This window comes from Scyliorhinus canicula, chromosome 19 (genome assembly GCF_902713615.1).
Source record: "Scyliorhinus canicula chromosome 19, sScyCan1.1, whole genome shotgun sequence".
In the NCBI taxonomy this organism is placed as follows: domain Eukaryota; kingdom Metazoa; phylum Chordata; class Chondrichthyes; order Carcharhiniformes; family Scyliorhinidae; genus Scyliorhinus; species Scyliorhinus canicula.
In genome coordinates, this window is record NC_052164.1 from 64,091,537 (window position 1) to 64,111,547 (window position 20,011).

The 20,011-nt window shown below is 47.5% G+C and overlaps 1 protein-coding gene across 3 annotated transcripts in view; it reads left to right on the forward strand.

Moving 5' to 3' along the window:
• Positions 1–20,011, forward strand: part of ets1 (v-ets avian erythroblastosis virus E26 oncogene homolog 1) — a 144,259-nt gene that overhangs the window by 96,656 nt on the left and 27,592 nt on the right. For 2 of the 3 annotated variants that reach the window (XM_038779063.1, XM_038779064.1), the window contains 4 exons: positions 6,788–6,907; positions 10,700–10,900; positions 13,638–13,724; positions 14,394–14,636. In XM_038779063.1, the coding sequence (XP_038634991.1) occupies positions 6,788–6,907; positions 10,700–10,900; positions 13,638–13,724; positions 14,394–14,636 (651 nt within the window). The remainder of the gene's footprint in view (positions 1–6,787; positions 6,908–10,699; positions 10,901–13,637; positions 13,725–14,393; positions 14,637–20,011) is intronic. The other variant, XM_038779065.1, reaches the window with a different exon arrangement.

Here is a 20,011-nt window from a genome sequence, read left to right on the forward strand (position 1 = left end):
CCAGCAGTGTTTATGCCACGCCATCGGGGGCCGTTCGCAGCCGCCCCCCCAGCAATTCTCCGGCCCCAATGGGCCGAGCGGCCGTCCGGTCCTGGCCAATCCCGCCGGCGTGAAATGGACATGGTCCCACATGGCGGGACCTGGCTGGTAGGGGATCTAGTGGAGTCCTTGGGGAAGGGTGGGGGGGGGGGGGGGGGGAGATCCGGCCCCGGGGAGTCCCCACGGTGGCCAGGCCCATGATCGGGGCCTGTGCCGTGGGAGCACTCCTTCCTTCCGCGCCGGCCTCTGTAAGGCTCCACCATGGCCGGCACGAAGAAGAACCCCCCCAGCGCATGCGCAGGAAACACGCCAGCTGATCTGCACATGCACGGAACCACGCCGGCAGTTCTGCACATGCGCCAACCTGCGCCGGCCCTTCGCTGCCGGTTTGCATGGCGCCAACCCCTCCGGCACCGGCCTAGCCCCGGAAGTGCAGAGGATTCCGCAACTTCCGGTTGTCCCAGCACCGGAGAGGTTTGCGCCGTTCTTGGCGCCGGCGTCGGGCCATCCTGCCAATTGCGGGAGAATCCCGCCCTTGGTCTGTCAGGGAATTAAGGGATATTGGCAATGGGTGGGAAAATGGAGTTGAGCCCAAAGATCAGCCAGGACTGGATTGAATGGCGGAGCAGGCTTGATGGGCCCGGTGGTCTCCTCCTGTTCATATTTATTGTATTCTTCTGTTCTCGCCACTTCTCTTTCCTCTCTCACTCCACTATCTCAAGCAGCCCCTCTTCCTTCCATCCCCATCTCCTCTTTCGCTTTCCCCCTTCCCCATCTGATACAACTATCTCATGTTATTCTTTGTAAGATCAGAGTACATGATCCAATACACTGATGTAAAATTCAGTATGGCAGGATAGAGAGGTATTGGTGGATCAATCACCCATGATTCATGTCATCCCATTTGCCTTTCCATTGCCTTCTGGATTAATAAGTAACCCAGACTCATTGCACTGTGTCCTGCCTCATCCCTAGCTACAGTGCCTACTCAGTGATCCTCTCTTCTTTCATGGTCTAGTGCTATGTATAGGTGTGTCCCCAGGATGCACATCAGAGGAGGAGGCAGTCTGCTGCTTTCTGTGCCCTGTGAGTTTGATGCTCTCGTCGAAAGTCCACTGGAGGGCTTGGAGCGGAGGGCCGTAGCCGACGTACTGGTGTCAGTGGTGCCACCGTGCCACCCTGTTCTGCCCACTAATCTTGGGATGTGCCGGTGTCAGAAGGGGGGGATTCGGAAGAACTGGGAAACCACCTCGTTGGGGTTAGGTCCCGGATTGAACTCTGTGCTTCCTTCTCCCCGATGGTGCCCACAGGGCCCTGAGCGGTCTCCATGGGATAGAGGGGCAGTTGGAGTGAGCTCCAGAGGCCTCTGCGTCATCTGGCTCTGCCAGTCCTGGCATCTCTCCATTGTCTCCATCATGGTCTCGACACCCTCAGCAATGCCCCTCAGTGACTGGGCTATTCTCGACATCAGCAATATCGTCCTGCATCTGAGACATGTCCTTCATTGAGTGGGTCATGAGTGGGTCATGATGTCGAGGCCCTCGGACATAGTTATCACAGACAGGCCCCCATGCCTTGGGCACCACCATTCAAGACCTTGACGACGTGCTCCAGGTTTTCCACGACGGTCACCACGCTGTGTGAAGTCTGCACATACGCCCAGTGTCTGCGTGGATTTCATTTAGGTGCTATGGTTTCCTCCCACAGTCCAAAGTTGTGCAGGTTAAGTGGATTGGCCATGCCAAATTGCTCCTTCGTGTCCAACGGTTAGATGGGGTTACGGGGATGTGCCGGAGTGTGGGTCTGGGTAGGGTGCCCTTTCAAAGGTTGTTACAGACTTGATGGGCTGAATGGCCTCCTTCTGCACTGTAAATATCCTATAATTCTAGCCGTATTGGCCTTGGTGCCACACATTGTCAGCATTATCTCCTGCACACGTAACCTTTGGGACTACTCCAATCGGCCATGTAATCACTGGAATGTCACTGACATCCCCTCATGAATCTCATGACTGTGTCCTGCATCAGGTCTGAGAGAACCTTGTCCAGAGGCTCGGCTGAGTCCTGGGATCCAGCAGACATCCAACTGCTGATCCTTTGGATGTTCCCGTCTCCACCTGATGTGCAGCAGCAACTGTGTGGTGCTCACCAGATTGTGTCCCAGGAGTCTGTCCATTAATGTTGGCCACCGAGGTGTGTGTCTCTGCTCTGCTGGAAGGTGGGGATGATAGCAGTGTCATGTCGACGGTAGTTTCCTCGGAGCTCTCCACCAAGGTGGGCAGGGAATGACTCCGGATGGCCCAACCCCATCAGATGGTGATCCTGCGAGATAATGAGCATGTGGTCAATGAGAGGGAAGAATCATTATGTCTGACATGAACAACTTACTTAAGCCAAGTCATCTGGGCAGCGTGAGGGTTGCTGGCGCCCCGGGCAAGCTGAACTTCGATGCCCTGGGGGGGCGGGGCCGAGGGGGGGGGGGGGCGGGGGGGGGGGGGGGGCCGAGGGGGGGCGGACCGAGGGGGGGGGCGGACCGAGGGGGGAGCGGACCGAGGGGGGAGCGGACCGAGGGGGGGGCCGCCCTGGGGGAGGGCGGCCACCGCGCATGCGCTGGTTGGCACCGGCCCAACTGCGCATGCGCGGGACCCGAGTCTCTGGCGCCCCCTAGCACATGGCGCCCCGGGCGACTGCCCGAGTTGCCGGTGCCTTGAGCCGGCCCTGCATCTGGGTGAAGGGGCAGTGGATCCTCTACAGCACAAGCCAACCTCGCTGTCGGTGACTGTTCTCTCCTTGGGCAACCCTCTGATTTCCAGGGCCCCTTCCACATCAGGGTTGGGGACTCGAATCTCTGATACTCCGCCCCTCATCTTGGCCCTTTGCAGCTTATTATGGGCTATCTTCTCCTACAGGGACAAAGAGAGGGTATAGTGAGCTGCATGCTTAATGGGTAGGAGGGGTCAATAGCAGATGGCATGTGTGGGCACCCCACCTGGATATGAAAGGGTTATGCTCGTGGGTGCCATTTGATGCTGTGGACCAAGAAGGGTGCGAGGTGTTAGCCAGTGATTTGGGGGCGTGGGGTGAATTTGAGGGGTGGCAGGGGGAACTGATGCCAGTAGAGAGTGATAATAACTTACCCTTGGCAGCTCAGTGGATATCACTGGCCTCCTTCCAACATTGGACAGCAGTCCTCCTTGTCACGCTGCCTGTACTGACAGCCGCTGTCACTGACTCCCAGGCGTTATTGGTGACTGTGCTGCTGGTCCTCCGACCTCTTCAGGGGAACAGGATTTCCTGTCTCACATCAATAGCGAGAAGCCTGGCCTGGTTGGTATCCCAAAAGCAAGGAACAGGTGTATGCGCTGCTACGCTTGTGTGTTTCCTGGGAGTGAGTGGTGAGGGAGCATTGAAAAACAGCTCCCCCTTGTTAGCGGTGAAACACTGAAGAGCGAGTCTGGCAAATCAGACAGCGAGCAAGCCAGTAATGGCGAGAAGCTCAAGGAGCACATTTCCGGTAATAAGTGCCGTTAAATACGGGCTGTGATCTCGTCAATATGGACATTGAGAAACACCATGCCGCTCATGCTCAAAATTACACTTAGAAATTTTCCTATTAAATATATACATCTCGATGAATATATATACATCTCTATGAAAGGAGGAGATATCTCCTCCTTTTCCTCCCCTGCTCCTCTAACCTTATCCATCACCCTCCAGAAAGGTGGTAGAAAATTTGATGTCTTTCAGAGCCCCTCCCTTTATAGTGAAACTCTTTGTTGGTTGATGTTCATTTAGAGCTGTTAATAATTATTCGCAGGAGAGGGGCTCATTGTGGTCTGCTGTTGTCTGTATCCACAGCAACTCATTAAATGGATGATATCAAACACCACCCTAACAAGTGTGATGATGATGGGCATACTCAAGTGCCAATCAGTGGCAGGATCTCGTTCTATTGAGGAGAGGATTGTTGAAATGAGAATTCTAATTACTGTCTAATTATTTTGGAACAATTACTTTGTAGATTAGTTTATTAGTGAGGCCCACTCAAATAAGCCTTTAGAAAGAAGTGTATTAACTGCCAACTCAACTGGTGCCGGCTGCTTGCCTTGTGCCTGTTCCCAACCCCACATTGATAGTAATTCCCAGACAAGAGGCATGTTGAGAGTGTGAATCTGACTTGCATTGTGTAACTTGCCATGTAGCACCTACTCTGTGTTCAGCCAATCCTTGCTCAGAGTGTGTAAATTACAAAACAATAGAAAATGCTGAGAAAAATCACCAGTTCTGGAAGCATCTGTGGAGAGAGAAAGAGAGTAAACTTTCAATTTGAATGTGACTTTTCGCCAGAATCCATAGTATTTTGCTTTTATTTCAGTGTGAGTTGCAGGTTTGCAAAACTATTATAATGAGTCTGTGTAACCAGATAACCTGAGTTATTTCAGGATGGCTCAGTCCTGGCTTTCATTTTCTTCCTGTTTCGGGCACTAAAGGTGGGCGTTTTGTGCAGACTGGAGGAGATTGCCCACTGCTGCATTCTGATATACTGTAGTAAGAAGTCTTACAACACCAGGTTAAAGTCCAACAGGAAACAAACCTGCACGTCCTCCCCGTGTGTGCGTGGGTTTCCTCCGGGTGCTCCGGTTTCCTCCCACAGTCCAAAGATGTGCGGGTTAGGTGGATTGGCCATGCTAAATTGCCCGTAGTGTCCTAAAAAGTAAGGTTAAGGGGGGGGGGTAATTCAATTGGCATGAGCGGCAGTTTCCAATAATGAAGAGAAAAATAATCATGTCACCAATCCCACTCGGATAAGATATAAGAGGGCAATGGATGTTCACCAAATTCTAGCCCAGCACCAATCTGTTCCTGAGGGAGGGGAGATTGGACATGGAGTGGGGTTGCTAGCAGACATTATAAAATAAGGAAAGTAAGGAGGGCTGAATGTGGTGCAGTGGTTAGCACTGGGACTATGGCGCTGAGAACCCAGGTTTGAATGCCAGCCCTGAATCACTGTCCGTGAGGAGTTTGCACATTCTCCCCCATGTCTGTGTGGTTTTCACCACCACCACCACCACCACCACCACCACCACCCACCCCCCCCCACACACACACAACCCAAAGATGTGCAGGTTAGGTGGATTGGCCATGCTAAATTGCCCCTTAATTGGGAAAAAAAATAATTGGGCACTCTAAATTTTAAAAATAAATATAATAAGGAAAGCAGAAAATGCTGGAAACACATGTCAGGCCAGGAAGGGTTATTGGAGAGAGGAAGAAAAATAAATAAACTGACCTCTAACTCGGCACAGATGCTGCCTGACCTGCTGAGTGTTTTCCACACTATCTGTTTTTACTTCAGATTTTCGATATCCACAGCATTTTGCTTTTTGTTTATTGTAAAATGATAGATGGGTTTTTGGAGTCTCCAGCCTTAACAGAAATCTAAGCTGGTCAGCAATTCCATTCTCCAGTTATTTCTTTCTAAAGGTGCCTCAAAGGCCATGTGTGCGAATTGATTTGTTTATTTATTGTCATGTGTACTGAGATGCAGTGAAAAGTATTGTTCTGCTTACAGTCCTGGCAGATTGCTCCATACATGAATACATAGAACATATTTAAATAATGGGTATAAAAGATGTTGGAAGAGGATCTGTCGGGGAAAGCTCACAGAGAGTCACCGCGCTCGTGCGCCATCTCCGAATTCAAGTGCTAATGAAGCATTAAGTTTCACACAAGCAGGTATCTTGTCCCGTTGTAGGAGAGTGGTGGTTTGCTGAGACATATTATAAAGTGCAGCTCTATCTCGACGGAAGCTACAGATTGTGAACAAATTGGGCACTTGAAACCGCTGTGTGTGCTAAACCAGCATGGCGCTAGGTGAAGCGGCAGTGAGTCAAATAGTGATGCCACCCTCCAGCCCAGGTAGAGCTGGAGATCCCGGGTGCCCGTCCCGCCTCCTACACCTGCCTCCTGGTAACTATTACCCGCCAAGTCAGGCCTGCTGCCGGGACCTCCTGCATCTCCCCCGCTGCCGTGCTCGGCACCATCGCCTGCCCTTCCGCCACCACCTCCTCCACGGCCTCCTCTGCACAGCCCGAAAGGACGAGGCAGCTCTACGTCAGTCAAGCTGCTAATGGAGCGGGTCCTAAACCCCATGGCGGGGCTGTCTCCTCCGCCACCAGTTCGGTTAAAAATAGGATCAATCCCACAATGGCACACAGTACGACAGAGGGGCAATAGATTACCGAATCTCATCTATGATTCACATCTTGTCACACTGTTCTAGTGATTGGCAGATACAATGGATATCTTAAACTTGCCAGAATGTCTGAAACTACCATTCTGTACATGGAAATGGTTCAGGTGGTGTCTCTGTAATTTTGCTAAACTGACTCTGGCACAACGCAGAAAGGGACAGGGTAAACGCAGATCCTAAACTAATTTGCCAACCCAACGATGGCTCACAGCATCAGAGAATCAGAGTAACAGTCACTTCCTGTAGATTGGATAGATAAGTGTTAGGAGCCAATGGAAACTCAGTCTTCAGATGTTTATTTCTGGTACTTCCTAGAATTGAACCATCAAATCCCAAATAGTTGTTGCTTGGCAGTGAATCTTGCAGACATGTCCCGTACCCAACCAACACGTTCACCAAATATATTTTTGTCTGTCCACATATCCCAAGAAAATGTGTTTACGCTTCTGGTTTGAGTATAACATGCGTCTTTTTTTTCCTCCTAAATTCCTTTCAGATCTGGAATGTGGGGATATACCATTACTGACACCCAGCAGTAACAAAATGATGTCTCAAGCCCTCAAGGCCACATTTAGTGAGTTCACCAGGGAACAGCAGCGACTGGGAATCCCAAAAGGTAAGCACTACAATTCACGGCAGTGGCAGAGTTCCTTTATCGGTGCGATTTAACTAAATGCGAACAAAGTCCCACTGCGAGTGTATTTTAGCCTCCTATTTCAGGGCGCTAACAGCACCGAGAAACACAACACTGTCAAACATCACCCTGGTTTGATAAGGGGCCTCAGCGGGGAACGGGCTGCTGAAGCCGCACATAGCCCCGTTTTCTGCACTGAGGCGTCCTGATCTCTGGAGCCCCCAACTCACAAGAGTGGGTCCCCAGGCACCTGCCCGCACCCCCTCGCGCAGGGCACCCCCGGCCTGATCACCACCGTGTTAAAAATGCCAGGTTGGCACGTTGCCAGTGTCATCCTGGTACCCTGGCAGTGCCACCTGGTCAGGGCCAGGCTGTCACCCAGGTGGCAGTGCCAGGATGCCAAGCTGGCAGTGCCAGGGCACCAGGCTAGCAATGCAAGGGTGCACAATGCCCAAAGGGCATGCACCTATGGGCCTCGATTCCCGAGGAGAACCCCCCATTCCGTCAGGTCACCATTGTGGAGACCAGTACTAAGCAGCGCTCGCCCGAGGTTTCCAGGCGAAGGGGATAGATCCCAATGCCTCGGGAACCTATATATTAGAGTGAGACTAGCTGTCTCGCTCTAAAATGCAGATTTGCCAAAAAGAGATCCTGCCCACAATGAGCGGGATTCACATTGCGACATCTCGCGACGCATTGCAAGCCGGGTTGTTCCCAGAGCACAGTCTCCCGACTTCTATCAACCACATTGCGCCGCGACATACTGTATTTCAGCCGCAACGTGGCCATTCAATTGCACCCTGTATATTGATTTGACCTTGGGCATCCTCCAGTAAAGTGCCTGAGTGGCCTGGGTATTGTGATTTTTAAAGGGCTCTCTCACATTGTCAGAGAGGCATTCTTTCCTCTTCAGAAGCCGCAAGAGATTCTAAACATTGTTAATATTTCATTTACGCTTGTATTTCACCTCCGAAATGATACCCAGCTCTTCCAAAAATCAAACAACATGGGGGCATCACGTATTAATCAAGGGCATCTCTTAAATAATGTTTCGAAATTTTCAGGGTAAAGGTGACTGACATTTTGAAAATATTTTTTACGGAATGTGGGCATTGCTGGCAAGGCCAGCATTTGTTGCACATCCTTAATTGCCCTTGGGAAAGATGTGCTGAGCTGCCTTAATGAACCGGTGCAGTCCATATGGTGTTGGTACACCCACAGTGCTGTTAGGGAGGGAGTTCCAGGATTCTGACCCAGGGACCATGAAGGAACAGTGATATATTTCCAATCAGGATGGTGAGTGACTTGGAGGGAAAATTGCTGGTGGTGGTGTTTCAATGTATCTGCTGCCCTTGTCCTTCAAGATGGTAGCAGTTGTGAGTTTGGACCGAGCTGCCTAAGGAGAATTGGTGAGTTCCTTCAGTGCATCTTGTAGATGATACACACTGCTACTACTTACTTCGGTGGTGGGAGGAGTGAATGTTTGTCGAAGGGTTATCAATCATTTGGGCTGCCTTGTCCTGGATGGTGTCAAGCTTCTTCACTGTTTTTGGAGCTGCACTCATCCAGGAAAGTGGAAAGTATGTGCCTTGTCTGGGGGAATTGAGAGGTGAGTTACCTGCCGCAGGATTTCTAGCCTCTGACCTGCCCATGTAGCCATGGTATTTATATAGCTAGTCCACATCAGTTTCTAGTCAATGGTAACCTCCCAGAATGTTGAAAATGGGGGACTGCGTGATGGTAATGCCATTGAATATCAAGGGGCAATGGTTTGATTCTCTGTTATTGGAGATGGTCATTTGGCACTGAGTGGCGTGCATGTTACTTGCCACTGGTCAGCCTAAGCCTGGATATTGTCCAGGTCTTGCTGCATTTGCACATGGACTGTTTCAGTGTCTGAGTTGTCGTGAAAGGTGCTGAACATTGTGCATTCATTGGCGAACTTCCACATATCTGACCTTGTTTGGAAGGAAGGTCATTGATTGAGGAGCAGAAGATGATTGGGCCTTGGACTGTACCCTGAGAAACACTTGCAGTGATGTCCCGGGTCTGAGCTGACTAACCTTCAACAACCACAGCCATCTTCCCCCCCTGATTCCCATTGTCTCCAGTTTTACTGGGGTTCCTTGATGCCATACTCGATCAAATGCTGCTTTGATGCCAAGGGCAATCACTTTCACCTCACCTCTGGAGTTCAGCTCTTTTGACCATGTTTGAACCAAGGCTGTAATGAGGTTAGGAGCTGAGTGGCACTGGGTTATTGTTAAGTAATTGCCACTTGAAAGCACTGTTGATGACACCTCCGTCACTTTATTGATTGAAAGTAGACTGATATGGCGGTAATTGGCCTGGTTAGACTTGTCCTGCTTTTTGTGTACAGGACACACACTGTGCAATTTTCTACATTGCCAGGTCGATGCCAGAATTGTAGCTGTACTAGAATAGCTTAACTAAGGGTGCAGCAAGTTCTGGAGCACAAGTCTTCAGCATTATTGCCAGAATATTGTCAGGACCCGTAGCCTTTGCAGTATCCACTGCCTTCAGCCATTTCTTGACATTATGTGGGATGAATCAAATTGGCTGAAGACTGACATCTGTAATGCTGGGGTCCTCTGGGGAAACCGAGATCATTCACTCGGCACTTCTGGCTGGAGATTGTTGCGAATGCTTCAGCCTTGCCATTTACACATATGTGCTGGGCTCTTCTATCATTGAGGATGGGGATATTTGTGGAGCCTTCTTCTCCAGTGAGTTGTTTAATTGCCCATCACTATTCACAACTCGATGTGGCAGGACTGCAAAGTTTAGATCTCATCCGTTGGTTGAGGGATCGCTTAGCTCTGTCTATCACTTGCTGCTTATGCTGTTGGCTTTGAGTTCTGAACGTTGATTTGACAAAGTTGAAAATTCCTAGTTCATGTCAAAGTCAAATGTCATGAGTGGAAAAATGAACTTGTGTTTTTTAATCTCATTCTATTGAATTTAGAACCAAAGAAACATTAGGATAGAAAGAGGCCATTCAGCCCATCATGTCAGCACCAGATTTTTGGTCTTGTCTTCATGCTGGCAATGATCTATTTTTTATCAATTTGAAACAAGTGTTCAATGTTCAAATAATTACCAACTGAAAGAAGCCAGTGCTCACTTTGAACTTTTGGCATTACCAGGCACTTCAACTCATAGGTGGTCCAATGGGTTGGGGAGTTAATTTGTGGGAGGAATCGACCAACTATCACTCGTAGTGATCAAGTTAGCTGACTTCAGTGTCTGCGCGACTGCAGGGGACCTGGTCCTAAGTTAGGGTCTCTGTATATCTAGCGTTTCATCACATCATCTCCTATTCCAACCACCACACTCAGTCAAATAGCTCTCCATTATGTTAGTAAAGAAAAGTGTTGAAAGAAAAGAAGAAAAACGCTTTTTAATGCTCCTTTGATAGCTTTCCTAAGATTGGTAATCTACAGAATCCTTACAGTGCAGAATGAAACCATTGGGCCCGTTGAGTCTGCACCAACCCACTCCCTGCCCTATCCCCATCGCCCTGTGCATTGATCATGGCCAATCCATCATACCAGTGACTAGCAGGTTAATCTTTAATTCTCAAAGACTCAACCCTGGGGAGCTGGTAACCCGACACAAAGTGCAACCTTTAGTGGAATCCTTTGGTATTGTGGGAATAGATAACACTACACCATGGCCCAACCCATTCTTTGAGAATCGTAATGATTGCTGCTGGATACAGAAACATCACACATTTCTTGTGTCTCCCCATAGACCCACGGCAGTGGATAGATGAGCATGTGGCTCACTGGTTAGTCTGGGCTGTCAACGAATTCAGTTTGAAGAACGTGGATTTCCACCAGTTCCAAATGAATGGCGCCAGTCTCTGTGCCCTGGGCAGGGACAGCTTTCTGGAGTTGGCCCCTGACTTTGTGGGTGATATCCTGTGGGAACATCTTGAGCAGCTTCAGAAAGGTAAGCCACAGATTAAGCTTTCCATCCTAAAGTTGGATCATTCTTGTAGAATTTTTAATGCTCTCCGATTTAGTTTAAATGAAAATGAAAATCGCTTATTGTCACGAGTAGGCTTCAGTGAAGTTACTGTGAAAAGCCCCTAGTCGCCACATTCCGGTGCCTGTCCGGGGAGGCTGGTACGGGAATCGAACCGTGCTGCTGGCCTGCTTGGTCTGCTTTAAAAGCCAGCGATTTAGCCTGGTGAGCTAAACCAGCCCCCTGGTAGAAGTGCATAGAATGAATTCTGTTGCAATATATTGCATATCGCTTGTAGACGCTCCCCAAAGATATCCTGCAGCATCCTACTGAGCTGTTTCTATCTATGATGACCAAGTGTTGCCAGTTTCTGTGTCCACTGGCCATAAAGAGCAGGTTAGCAACTTGGTGCTGACAGGGGGAAGCATGGTGGCACAGTGGATTAGCCCTGTTCGATCCCGCCTCTGGGTCACTGTCCGTGTGGAGTTTGCACATTCTTCCCGTGTTTGCGTGGGTTTTGCCCCCACAACCGAAAGATGTGCAGGCTAGGTGGATTGGCCACGCTAAATTGCCCCTTAATTGGAAAAAATGAATTCGGTACTCTAAATTTATTTATTTTTTAAATATAAAAAAAACTTAGTGCTGACAGTGATAGAGATAGAGAAATACAGCACAGAACAGGCCCTTCGGCCCACGATGTTGCGCCGAACTTTTGTCCTAGGTTAATCAAAAAAACAGTGATCAAAAAAATGCCATCTGTTGCTGGTGAGGTGCGTATAATTCTGTCACAATAACTTTTCCTAGACCCTATCTGCCTTGCATCTGTATTTAAAGATAAAAATGGTCGAAATGTAATGAGATGTTTGTATGTTAGTACCTTGCTGTATGTTTCTTGCATTTCCTTTATTTTCTCTGACTGCTGTTCTGGGAGTATGCCCTACACTGCAGAGGCTTCCTCCAAGCACTGTGGTCACGCTGTCTGCGGATGTCCCATGGGACAGTATATGCAAAATTGGTCTTGTTTATGCAGAAGAAAGCCAGATTTCAGCCAGAGAATATATAATCAAGTTTAGCTGTTAATTTGCATTAATGTGAACCCGTGCACGCACATGCATGCACACGTTGCACACCTATTTCATCAGCAGTTTATCAACTGTATGTTTATGTGATGGGTTTAATGGCGCAGGTGCCAGTTTGTCAGGTTTTGGTGCTATGTTGGTACATGGGGATTTTCTCTTTCAATCTTTCATGAGATGTGAGCATCACTGGTGTTAATTATCCACTCCTACTTGCCTTAGGAAGATGGTGGTCAGCAGCCATCCTGAACCATTTCTGTCCATCTGACATAGCAGATAATTCAACGGTTTCATAAGTCAATACGTGCCAATATTGGGACACTGGGTGCGCAGTCTCCTCTGAGCCTGGTCGTGCAAGCTTTTACTGCATTGTTCCAAAGTGGATAAAGGTTACTTCACTCTTTAGCCTTCCAGAAGGTTCAACAAGAATAAGTTTAGGTAATCTGAACTCTGATTCTAGCAGACTGGGGCTCAGGTCAGAGAAGTGTCCCTGGTTCCATATTGAACGCATTAACTTACATTTATAACACACCTTTAAAAAGAAGAATGCCGCATGGTGCATCACAGACAGTGAGAGGAACACATTGGCAATCTCATTCAAAGGGCACAAGATGCCTCACATTGGAAATAACAGTGGGACACTTGTATAGCAAATGGGTGTACTTGATAGTCGCACAGTGCAGAGAGAGCTTTATTCTGTATCTAGCCCTGTGCTGTACCTGTCCTGGGAGTGTTTTATCGGAACAGTGCAGAGGGAGTTTTACTCTGTATCTAACCCTGTGCTGTACCTGTCTTGGGAGTGTTTTATGGGAACAGTCTAGAGGGAGCTTTATTCTGTATCTAACCCTGTACTGTACCTGCCCGAGGAGCATTTGTGGAGAGAGTTGCAATGTCGCAAGGAGCTGGGAATTGTAATAGGTGGGGTAGGGTTCATTCAGGACCCCACCTTCTCAACCGTGCCCCTCGTCTTGAGGTGTGGTGATCCTCAGGTTAAATCAACAGCAATCAGCTCTCTCCCCAAAGGGAAAAGCAGCCGATGGTCATCTGGGACTGTGGCGACTTTAAAAAATTTAAACCTGGACAGCCAATCAGTTTCCCTGGGGAAACTCAACACAGTATCCAACAATGACAGTCAGATTACCAGTACGGGTTCTCACACAGGCCAGTTCAATACAAATCGGGGCTTTGTAGAGTTCAAGATAAGCAATAAATGGTGTGCACAAAGCAAACTCTCCCCTCCCCCACCTTCTTTGCATTCACCAAATTGATTTCTGCCTAGTAGGACTCAGTACTCTGCTTCTATAGTCTAGCAAGGCGACACAGCTGATCCTCGTTGCATTGATGTGGGTTTTCCTTCAGTCTCTATGTGACTTCCGGGATGACTTCCTATGGCCACCTTGGTAGGGAGAAACTCTGTCATGAAACTGTGAAAAGTGCTGCCTTCCAACACACAGCCCCACACAGGAGTTTTCCTCTGAATTAAGCTATGCTGTATCTGACTTGGAGTATATAATGTTACTGGGCTGCATACAATGCAAAGTGCCGATTAAGCAGCGGAATATCTATCATCATAGTGTGAACTTGATTTGAATATATAAACCTGTTTTTCAAAGGTTTGCTGACAGTCTAACTTGCACTTCTGACAGAATGCCAAGAGGACATTAAGCCCTATGTGGTGAATGGGATGGTTTCCAGTTACTCCGAGAGCAGTCTCTTCTCTGCCTATACCATGGGTAAGTTATTGCTGGACCTCCAGAGGAGTCAGTTCACAGTCACCTGCCTCTGGGACAAGTGGAGGACCAGGTTTCCTCCCACATGTGCGCAACAGGCTTGGGTCCAGACAGGGCTACGGGGTAAGGCCCAGGTGTGGGGAACAGTCCAGGTGTGGGTAGGGAATGCCGGTCCAGATGTGGGTAGGGTGGTACCTATCCAGGTGTGGCCATTGGGCTGAGGCTACATGTGTTTTGATGGATTCCTGTAGCAACTGCTGGATGAAAATAGTTACACATTGAACCCAGCAGTACTGTGCAGTGGGAGGTGAGCGTCAATGAGCTCTATGATCCTGGGCTAGGGAGAGAAAAGCCAGCCAGAGTTACCCTGGCCTTCACTAAACAGGGGCCCGCTACTGGGAATGGATAAGGACAGGTACATTCCTCAGGGTGGAATAAGCAGCTAGGACATGCTAGCGAGAGTAATTATGGGTAATGTGTCTGCTGGGCACAAACGCAAACCAATATCTTCTCAAAAGAATTGGAGGGAACGGAGAATTACAGAATTTCGGGAGGACATCAATATTACCCATGGCGGCTGATTGTGTGCCTGTAATCCTCACGAAGGCTGCATCTGATTTGACTTCTCTCCGATTGTCTCATTCCCGCTGATTTAAGTCTCTCTCTTGACAGGATACGGCAGTGAACATGCTCAGTGTGTTCCCCCCTCTGAGTACTCTGAGCCAGGATTCATTACAGAATCCTACCAAACTCTTCATCCTATTAGCTCAGAGGAGCTACTCTCTCTAAAATATGAGGCGGATTATCAGGCTGTGATCACTCGCGATGCTCCCATCGACTCACTGCAGACCGAGTATTACATCAAACAGGAGGTGGTCTCACCTGACAACATGTGCGTGGGCCGCATCAGTCGAGGTAGGTTGGTGTTGTGGGGTACGGTACTGGACCTCCCTGTGCTATTCCTGTCATGGTGGCCATGCTGCTGGAAGTCCCTGCGGCATTCCCGGTGCTAATCCTGTGGATAATGGTTAACTCTTGTGGAAAATGTAGTGTCTGAGGGAAGGAGGTGGAGTTCGGTTTGGGTTGTCAACTCTCCAGAATTATCATAACGTCTCCAAGAGTCAAGGAATAAGAAGCAAAATTGTGTTCTCATTTTCTTTAAATACTTGAATCTGTTAGCTTGTATTAGACTGTTCTCAATCCTGTATCACATTTCATCCTGGGGTGAAATTCCAATCTCATGTTCACATCATTGCTCAAATCGATTATTTTCCAACTTCTTATCATCCCTCGACTTTGCCTGTGTCTTGGCTCATCTGCTGCTGGAACCCTTGTCTGTGCCTTTTGTTTACCTCTATTGACTATTCTCCAGTCCCACAACCCTCTCAGATATCTGCACTCCTCTAATTCTGGCCTCTTGTGCATTTACAATCGCAATTTCCCTGCCATTGGTGGCTGCCTTCAGTTGCCCAGGCCCTAAGCGCTCAAAAATCCTCGACACCTCTCTGGATCTCTATCTCACCAGTCTCCTTTAAATCCTACCTCTTTAACCAAGCATATGGCTATCTGACCTACATGGTTCAGTATCCTACATTATTTTATATTACTCCTGTGAATTGCCTAGGAACTTTTCATTACATTAAAGGCAGTACGTAAACACCTCTACCAATCAGAGTCCACTTGCCAACCGATCAGCATTCTCTTCTCATGCAGTATAAATTATTGTTCATTTACCAGTGATACCCTTGTGAACTGCCCTGATTGCAAGACAAAATGCTTTGACAGGATGTCTTTTTTTTTTAGCAATATGCAAGTCCTGTCACAAGACTACCACATGACTATATTTAAATATAACCTGTTGTTGAATGATATTAGTGATGGGGGAGGCAGCGGTTTCAAAAATAGTCAAGATGAGTTCAGTTGTGTAACAGATCTTGTTCCCTTCCCAATTGGTCACGTAAGGCAGTGCTCTCTGAGGGTAGAGCAGTGGCAGGGGTGCAGGGTCAGGGCGGTGCTAGGTGGGTGCTCATGTGATGTACTACCCAAGCAGATATCCAGCCAGAGCTGGGAACCTTAGATATGTTTTATGAATGGGGTAGGGGGTGGGATGGAGGCTGACCGCTGAAATTGAGTGAGATGACTCATTTCTTGCCTTTTGAAAGGATGAGCTGGATTGGTGATCCCTGTACAACAGTGAGAGGCTAAGGCAGCAATGAAAGGTGAAAAAGGCAAATATATTGAGTCACAAATTGTTCCCGTTATGGCAGAGAATGATGTCAATCTGTTGAGGGCGTGCTGGGCTACTTTTGCTGATCATAATTTTTTTTTTTGGTGTCTCTTCTGTCAAGTTAAAAGTCTGTGATGACAATTGGGAAAACTTACAGGCACAGACAGCTTAAGCCACAGAAGCCTGCACTGAGATGGACAGAAGTTTACTTCAAACTAGACACTTTTATATCGCTATCAGAAACTTGGTGGAAAGGGTCAACTGATGATAGTTTCACAACTAATATATGGAACCTGAAGATCAACGAAATGAATAATTTTTTTTTTTTTTTTAATAAATTTAGAGTACCCAATTATTTTTTTCCAATTAAGGGGCAATTTAGTGTGGCCAATCCACCTACCCTGCACATTTTTTGGGTTGTGGGGGCGAAACCCACGCAGACACGGGGAGAATGTGCAAACTCCACACGGACAGTGACCCAGAGCCGGGATCGAACCTGAGACCTCGGCGCCGTGAGGCGGCAGGGCTAACCCACTGCGCCACCGTGCTACCCTACGAAATGAATAATTACCTCAGTGATTATCTCACCAATCTGACAGGATGAGTCACTATTGGAAATATTGACCTCATGGATCCTTGTCAAAGCATTTGAGTACCTTTAAAACCATATCTGAGATCTCCAGTGTTCCAGTGAATGTTTCACTGTGTTCTAAATATAGTAAGCCATTCACACCTTCGAGTTTGTTACAACTGTAATTGGATCATTGTTGATCAATCTACTTGCCCCAGTTCCGTAATCCTTAATACCTTTTATCTAACAAAAATTAGAGATTTTTAATTGACCCTCAGCCTCATCAGTGTTTTTGCGAGGCGAGTTATAAATTTTAAATTTCCACTATGCGAAGATGGCCATGCCCGAATTTTAAGGTTCTGTCCCCTTGTTTTACATACCCCCACCAGAGGAAATAGTTTATGCAACTTGTCTTCATAATTTAACCCTTTGAGCCCTGGCACAATTCTGGTAAATCTGTGCAACGCCCCTCTCAAAGCCAGTATGGCCTTCTGGAGCTGGACACCATATTTTGGTTGTCTAACTAGAGATTGCGGGCCAGATCTTTGCTACCAAGGCAGGTGGCATGAGACAGGAAATGTCTTGACTTTTGAAGTGCCCGATCAGACCTGATTTTTCCCCTAGGCTGATGGAGGTGGGGGGATGTGGAATGGAGTTTGGCCCGCTGACGCAGATCAGATCTGATCACAGGGCTTCTGAATTCTGAAATGGGCTGTTTGGTTCTCTGGGACTTTATCCATGCTGTCTCCTTCTATTTTAGGCCCGCTAACCCTTGCCCATAACACCCACTCACTCCTGATGCCACCTCCATTCTCCCATGCCCCGAACCACCCCCAGGCACCCTTATGGCCCTCATAAAAATTTTATTCCATGCCAAGTCACGCTCTCCCATATCCACGTTTTGCATGCCAACTCGCTCAAGGTTAACAAATCTATTGCAGCCTTTGCTTAATACCAACAAAACCTCCCAATCATGAAAGCCCATTCAAAACTTTTAAATCCCCTCAAGTACTCAATCCCGTATAAAAACACACATTTATATTTATAATCCCACATCAAAGATAGCTAATCCTTTAATAAATTGTCTGCGCCATCAATCAAACTGTGAACCTCGGATCCTTGCTGAGAAACCCAAAGGTTGTGGAAAGGAACCAATGATTAATAATTTATGATAGCCGTTGGGGAAATATCAACAGTTATTAACAGAATTTTTTTCCAGTTCTCACTGATGCATAAAGCCTTTTGTTTTTTTTTAATAAATTTAGAGTACCCAATTCATTTTTTCAATTAAGGGGCAATTTTGTGTACCCAATCCACCTACCCTGCACATCTTTGGGTTGTGGGGGCGAAACCCACACAAGCACGGGGAGAATGTGTAAACTCCACACGGACAGTGACCCAGAGCCGGGATTGAACCTGGGACCTCGGAACTGTGTGGCAGCAGTGCTAACCACTGCACCACCATGCTGCCCTGATTTTATTTTTAAAGGGCTAGGGATTTAAATAACTTCACAGTTTGACAGTTCTACAGACCTTATCCTACAGACCTGATCCGCCCTTCACAGGCATTTGTATCTACTCCAAATATTTGTAGCTCTTACATTAGATTTAAGACCCTTGCTGCTGTAAAAATGGGATTTGAATCTCTTTTCCCTACTGGCAACAATAGGAACTGTTGGAAGGGGCTCCTAAATCTGGTCCATTTTTAAAGCACCATTGAGTCTCCACCACTTGGTGAAAACCCAGCCCTATATAATCGTAACATAACTTTGATTCTTTTTTATTATTCCTGAATTGTCTGCCACTCCTGCTCGTTGAAGCTCCCTATCCCAATGTAGTTAAATTCTCTATATCAGGGATTTCAGATGCAGTTTATTCATAGCAGAGACCTGCCCATATGTGTACTTTATCTGTTAAATCTCTCAATTTTTACATGATGTAATCCTTGCTTCAATCAGGGACTTTTCCACTTCCTTCTTGAAGAGTCAGCACCCACCACATCAGCCAGCAATTCCCACTGCTCCGTGGGAAAAGAAGACCTGGCCAATATACTGGGGAGGATTTACCGACCAACGCGCCACATGTTTTTCCCCAGCGGAGGTGGCCCACCAGCGGGATCTACCGACCACGCCTTTGCCAATGGGATTTCCCAATGACAGCACCCCTCGTTGCCAGGAAACCCGTCCACCAGTGTGGGACCGGAATTTCCTGCCGGCTTGAGCAGCCGGCAAATCCCGCCCCCAGTCCATTCCTCCTCTTGTGCAGTTTAACGTTGTCCCCTGGTGCTCCTGTCATGTACACTGAACCGTTTTTACTCCATTTCGAAAATTAAAACCAACTTGTATTTTCTATCCTCGAGTTGTATCTTTCCACATGCCCTAAAGCACCTGAAGTACTTGAATGACAATTGCAGTCACTGTCACTATAGTGATTAACATGACAATCATCCAGTGCACTAGCCTACTCGAGGTCATTTGGGGAAGGGCAAAAATATTCTGCCTTGCCATCAACACTCCCAACCTTTGAATGAATAAAAAAAGGTAAATCCCTTGATTGAGGGAAGAATGTTGGCCAGTAGTTTAGTAAGTTTGTCCTGCTCTTTTCTTTTTGGAAGATCCTGGAACCTTAAACATTCAGCTGAACTGACATGAGACCTCAGTTTAAGTGTCTCGACCTCAGCATGCAGCAGTCTTTGCTGTGGAGCTGAAATGTTGGTCGAATGAGCTTGATTACAGCTGGGACTAATGGGAATTGTGGAATTCTGTAGCCCAATATTCACCAATCATATACATTCTAGTTCTCTGAAGGTATATCCACGGTCTCATTCTGAACTTAATTTTTTTGCTTCAAAAATATTCCTCCTCCCGCTGCATGAAAATGATCATGGATTCTGTTCCTGCCGCTGTTTCTACTCCTGCTTGGACATTTCGGATCGTACCACATCTCCGTGGAAAGAAAATTTTACTAAACCTCTGCCTTATTCTTCTAACGATGATCTTAACTTGTTCTCTAGTTACTGATTCACTTGCCAGTGAAAATAGTTGTCATACATCTTATCAAACTATCCTAAAAATGCAAACACTTCAAACACATCTGCGAATCTTCTTATGTTGTAATGAAAGAGTCTCCAATCTCTTTATATGTAAAGCACCTCATTCCTAATGTAATTGCAGTGAATCTCTTCTGTGCCACCACCATGACACCTATTCTTAACTAAAGTATCCAAAAGTGCTTCCAACTGCATCAAACAGAAACTTATAGACTTTGAGGACAGCACGGTGGCACAATGGTTCACTCTAGTACCTCACAGCACCAGGGACCCCGGCTCGATTCCAACCTTGGATGAGTGTCCATGTGAAGTTTGCACATTCTCCTGTGTCTGCGTGGGTTGCCTCTGGGTGCTCCAGTTTCCGCCCACAGACCAGATGTGCAGGTTAAATGGATTAACCATGACAAAAAGAATTTGCCCCTTACTGTCCAAAGGTTAGCTAG